Below are 5,347 nucleotides of genomic sequence, written 5' to 3' on the forward strand. Positions count from 1 at the left end.
CGTTCCCCCTCTGAATCAATAAACCCAGATGCTGTGTGTATACTTAACCGTGAGTCTTGTTGCCGGTGGCATCTGTTTCTGAAGTGTGTGTTTGTACTTCAGAAGAACATGAGAACTACAGCTCCACTGTGGTTTGGTGTACTCAGGGAAGTATGGAGTGAAGATCACTTTATCAGTGACAGCCCTCGAGTGGACCTCTGAACTAAACAAACAAAAGCAAGGTGCTCTGTCCACTGTCTGCAAACTGTCAGAATCATGTCACACCTGAGCAAAAAACAAACCTGTTTACAATCTCAGTTCAACAGCTGTCTGGAGCTCTTAAGATCACTGATAAACGGAGATAGATAGATAGATAGATAGATAGATAGATAGATAGATAGATAGATAGATAGATAGATAGATAGATAGATAGATAGATAGATAGATAGATAGATAGATAGATAGATAGATAGTATACATGATGAACCTTTGCCATTTGGTAAATCATTTTTTAAAAGGATCTATCTAGCAGTTCAGGTATTATTGATTTTTTTTTAATCAGGACAGTCAAAGGGCAAGAGACAATCAATTCTAATCATCACAGTGTGCTTAACTCAGTGAAACAATAAAAGTGAGGTGTAAGATGTCAGTCCACTTAATTAAAAGGACTAAGAAGAAAGCTGTTCTGATGCTAATCTTGTAGTTTCTCTTTTAAACATTCAAGTTTGGATTTAGGTTAATAGTTATGCAGCTTTTGGAGAAGATTCTGGGAGATCTAGGTGTATCCGACCAGACGAGGAGTGCTGGGAAAGCTCTTCCTCGTGCCCATGCACTTCTCCTGATCCAGGAACAGAGAGTTGGCTTTGATTGACAGGTCATGCTCCAGAGCAACTTTGGTCTTCACCAGGGTCTGGAGAGTGTTCTCGGCCTCCATCAGACTCTCTCTCAGTTTATGAATGGTGTCTTCAATCTCCCTCACCTCTGTAACCAGCCTGAGAAAGAGAGAGCGAGTAAAACAAGGAAAACAGAGGTTTGGCATCTGATTTTTGCATCTAGATCTAATTTTGTAAGCAAAACAGTGTTTGTATCCAAACTGTTTCTTGACAGATATTTAGGGCAATTACCTGTGATGAGGATTGTCTCTGCAGAGTTCGACGTTGGGTCTGCGAGACCTCTCTTCCAGGCGGGTCTGGGCAACTTTAAGTGGGTTCTCTTTGTCTCGGATTGCCTTTTTTAAAGCTTCAATCAGCATCTCGGTCTGGATGATTTCCTGAAGGGTCTGAAAGTGGAAGCAAGGAGGCAAAAAAGAGAAAGAGAGTTGATTGAAAAAGTGACAAAGTCAGTTATTCTTTGTGTCTGACTTCTTGACCCTTCTCAACATTAAAAAGGTCCAGTCAAGTACACTTACTTCTACTGTATATATCATAATTGACAGTCTAAAGCACTTTAATCTGAAATTAGGCTGGTATGGTTTTGTTCTGGGCAAAATTCCCACCCATCCACACAACCATGCCAGGACAGAACGGGAAGAGCAGTAATCAAACCCCTCGGAGTAAACAATACAAATTAAGCAGATTTGTATTTTATTTTATTTTATTTTTAATATATTTTATTCATTATTTGTGCATTTGTGATTACTTAATGCTCAAAATTGCATACAACTGACTGGTGTGTGAAGGATTTGAAAGGGCTTCATAGTTATCATTACAGCCCATATCATCCATATGAATACATAATGGTCATAAAAACTGCAGGATCAAGTAACTAGTTACGGAGACACACACTCCCTCACCAACACGATTTGATGCAATCTCATTTTGACCAATCAGCATCATGAATGATGGTTCTTTATTGGTTACCTCATGCCTCTGATAACAGCCGTCAAGAACTTAAACATTATGGACAGCTGACAAAGCTTCTTCATGTTCTTCATTAACCTCCTTAATAACAGACTCTAGTGTTTAGAGCTTCCTGTCTACATCTTTAGGGCATAAACAAGCAGGCAATTTATTTTGGGTCCTGTCCAGTCAAAGTGAAGTGGCAAGGAGGAAGTAGGATAGATCATATTAATACTAAACATCAGGGGCCTCATTTATAAAATGTGCATACACACAGATTTCATCTTCCATAATGGAGGGAATCTGAGCTATGAATCAGTGAGTTAGGTGAGAGGACACCTTCAAATTATTGCATGGCCCCCAATACCTTCACTCCCCCTCCATGAGGACGGGTTACAGCCGCCTTATCAATGATTCATTCAACAGGAAGAGAGCACACTGGGCTATTTAACACAGTATAATCATCAGTGTGTCTTGTTAGAGCCCAGGCTAAGAGATGTACATATGTGCCCAGGACTGAGGCTGGGTGTCGTGCGTTTATCCCGGCTGGGCTTGTGTCTCTCAGTTCTGAAGAGGGTGTTGACATGTATTGACTAATGCAAAAGGAAAATCGCTTTGCCGCTAAGTCTCAAAGTCATTCTTCATAGACTGGAATGCAACATGTGGGCTTGTCTTACTGTGGAAGGAGGATAGAATAAAAACCACAGACACTTTTTGTGGGATTATGTTTGTACGTTGCTACATTAAAAACTATACCATTAAATTTAAATTAATATATTGATAAATTCTTAGATTTTGCATGGACAAATTCATAAAATAATTTTAAATGTTTTTATTATTATTATTATTTTACTACTGGTCTAGTGGTGGTTTATAATGGTAATATCAGATTTTTAAATAATTAATAATAATTAAATTAAATTACATTAGCTATTTATATATACAGTAAATATTTAAATATTGAATACTTGTTTGTGTTTCACTGATGTGTTTTCCAAAGTGCAACTGTGCTCACATTGTTGGGAAGTTGCTTGTACATTGCACACATACAATAAAAGCTATACTATCACCATACAATAAAATGAATTTATGAATATACTTTTAAATCATAAACTGCTAAATAATTTTCTTAATCAGTATTTTTGTCTCTTTTTTTATTAAGAAAAAAGTTTTGTTTTTTGTAGCATAGCTGCTTAAATATCAGCCTCAGCTTTGTAATGCAATGTTTTGGACTTTTGTTCCCTTCCTGTTGCTCTCTTTACCAGCAGATCAGAGTTTCTCAATGTGAGCCTCCCCAACCAGAGCCCCTCTCTGTTATCCCGCTGTGCTTTTCTCCCTGATGTCTGTGTCTTTACTAAAATAACACTGCATGAATTCCCTGTTAGGGAATCCGGCCAACAGCCTGCAATAGGGAAAGAATAGTCACTCTTTTATTATTATTATTATTATTATTATTATTATTATTATTTTAATGTGGACATTTGACGAATCTAGTCTTTGTAATGTGGAAAACTGTTTCCATCTAAGTGTAGAAAAAAGCAAGACAATTGTGAATTTATTTCTAATAATTGCAACTTCACATGTTGATTTTATATCTCACAACGTGACTTCTTTACTTATTTTAATTAGGATTTACTTTAAGTTGAAAGCAGGCTTCTTAAATTTACTAACCACAACATAAAGAAAAAGTGCAGTTTTAGATTTTGCTGCTGAACCGCAGCTTCTCACCAAGTGGTCTAATATCACAACCGTCGGTTTCTATGTCAACAGGGTAAGCTGAGATTTAAAGGGCGTTGTGCCAGCGATCTACTGTATCACTCGACACACATTCTGACGTACACACACACAAACACATCAGACCTCATGTCATTGCTTCTCCCCATGTTGAATATGCCCTGTAAAGGCATGGAGAACAAACCCACGGTTGACGTCCATTGCCCTCCAAACAGCAAACACCTCCCCAGTGCCCATAGGCTTCAGCCTAGAACGTGAGTGTAACTTTAGAGTACCCTATATTTACCCTAGTACCGTGCGTCTGGAGGGTCTGCGGTGTACTACTGCATGCCTCGAATACGTGAGAGGACAAACCCATTTTACGAACGCTATGGAGTCTTGCAAAGAGTATTCTGAGTATAGGTTTTCAAACTGTAGAGTGAAACACAGATTGAATTGCAGCCATGTTTTGTGCAAAATGCACTCTTGACGGCCGTTCACGCAGAACACGTTTTTGCATGCTATTCCATTAGTTCTTTTATGTAAACATGCACTAGATAGACGTCTTTGACCATTGAGCTCATCTCTCATATGTCTTCCATGATAAAACTTTCTAAAAACATAAAATAAAGTTCAACTTTAAAAAAAAATGGATCTGCATCTGCCCTTTGTCTTGCATTTTGCACTGCTTTCGAGTTTCTATGCAAACACAAGCTAGACAAACATGTTTGACTGTCTTATGTTTTTGCAGCATCTCGTGCATGGCCTAGCATTGTAAAAACATGGCTCTCATGTTAAAATCAGTATCATCTGCAATTTTTTTTTGTATTCCGCTGTCCTGTGTCTTGCTTTTGACGGACGTGTTTGACCGTCATGCGTCTTTTGCAGTGTCTCGCTCATAACATATTGTTTTAAAAACATTACGTTCAAGTTAAAATAAGTTTAAAAAAAAACACATCTGCAATTTTTTTTCCATTCCACTGCCCTGTTTGCACAGTTTTTTTGTGTTTTGTATTGTAATAACATGCCACTCAAGTTAAAATAAGTTGAACTTTTAAAAAACATGCCTTGAGACCTTGCTGGTTTGTTCCCATGACACAGCTTGTGTCTCGAGCCACATATTTAAGAGTTATTAAAAAAAAACTTTACGTTGCAAAAGATTCAAAACGCATGTGGTTTACATGGAAAACCGATGTAAAAGCAGAGCAGCGAATTGCAAAAATGAGTTCTGTAAGAACAGCCCATTTAAGATTAAATGTTTTAAGTAATTATACATTTTAACAAAGATCGGTTCAAAAATTTGATCAGAGAAGGTTTGAAAATGGTGTGACAACATGCCAGTAGTGTAGTGTAGGGAAAATGTAATGAAAGGGAAAAACTAAACAAAACAAAACATATATTACAGTATTTTTCTCTAATGCGGTCACATGATTTCCAAATTATAGTGAGTCATATGGAGTATTTTTTATGGTTCTTTGATGGCATTTGACTGCTGTGAGCTGCGTTCACTGATTCTTATGCTGTTGGGTCATCAGAAACTATTTGCATTGAGAATTGACAGGAGTGTCAGATTCAAACTGTCACATGCAAAATGGATATTGATGGATAAACTGCTGTGCTTTTATTATGAATCAAAGCTCTGGGAGGGTTGGGTGGAATGGTTTTCATATTAACACTATGAGACCTGACACTGGCTGGTATTCCAGAGGATCAGATGGATTGAGAGAGAGAAAGAACCTGATGCTTGATCACTCAGATGACGGCAGTGCAGGCTTCAGGTTTCCATGCTGAAGAGGCTTTGATGGCTGGTTATCTGA

At 37.8% G+C, this 5,347-nt stretch overlaps 1 protein-coding gene across 1 annotated transcript; it reads right to left on the reverse strand.

Annotated features, from left to right (window-relative positions):
- Positions 1–617: 617 nt before the first annotated feature.
- On the reverse strand, positions 618–3,701 carry LOC107597841 (tektin-3-like). Its single transcript, XM_016289033.1, has 3 exons — positions 3,678–3,701; positions 1,104–1,258; positions 618–971 (listed from the first exon to the last, which is right to left on the reverse strand). Exons 2-3 carry the CDS (start codon positions 1,229–1,231, stop codon positions 755–757), a joined length of 345 nt encoding a protein of 114 aa, XP_016144519.1. The 5' UTR covers positions 1,232–1,258; positions 3,678–3,701; the 3' UTR covers positions 618–754.
- Positions 3,702–5,347: the final 1,646 nt, after the last annotated feature.

Source organism: Sinocyclocheilus grahami, unplaced genomic scaffold, assembly GCF_001515645.1.
Source record: "Sinocyclocheilus grahami isolate Dianchi unplaced genomic scaffold, SAMN03320097.WGS_v1.1 scaffold238.1, whole genome shotgun sequence".
NCBI lineage: Eukaryota > Metazoa > Chordata > Actinopteri > Cypriniformes > Cyprinidae > Sinocyclocheilus > Sinocyclocheilus grahami.

Excerpts from the sequence above, each read along its gene's own strand:
- LOC107597841 (XM_016289033.1), bottom strand. The coding sequence starts at position 1,231 with ATGCTGATTGAAGCTTTAAAAAAGGCAATCCGAGACAAAGAGAACCCA. Across the intron at positions 972-1,103 it reads AGAGACAATCCTCATCACAG|GCTGGTTACAGAGGTGAGGG; the intron begins GTAATTGCCCTA and ends TCTCTTTCTCAG.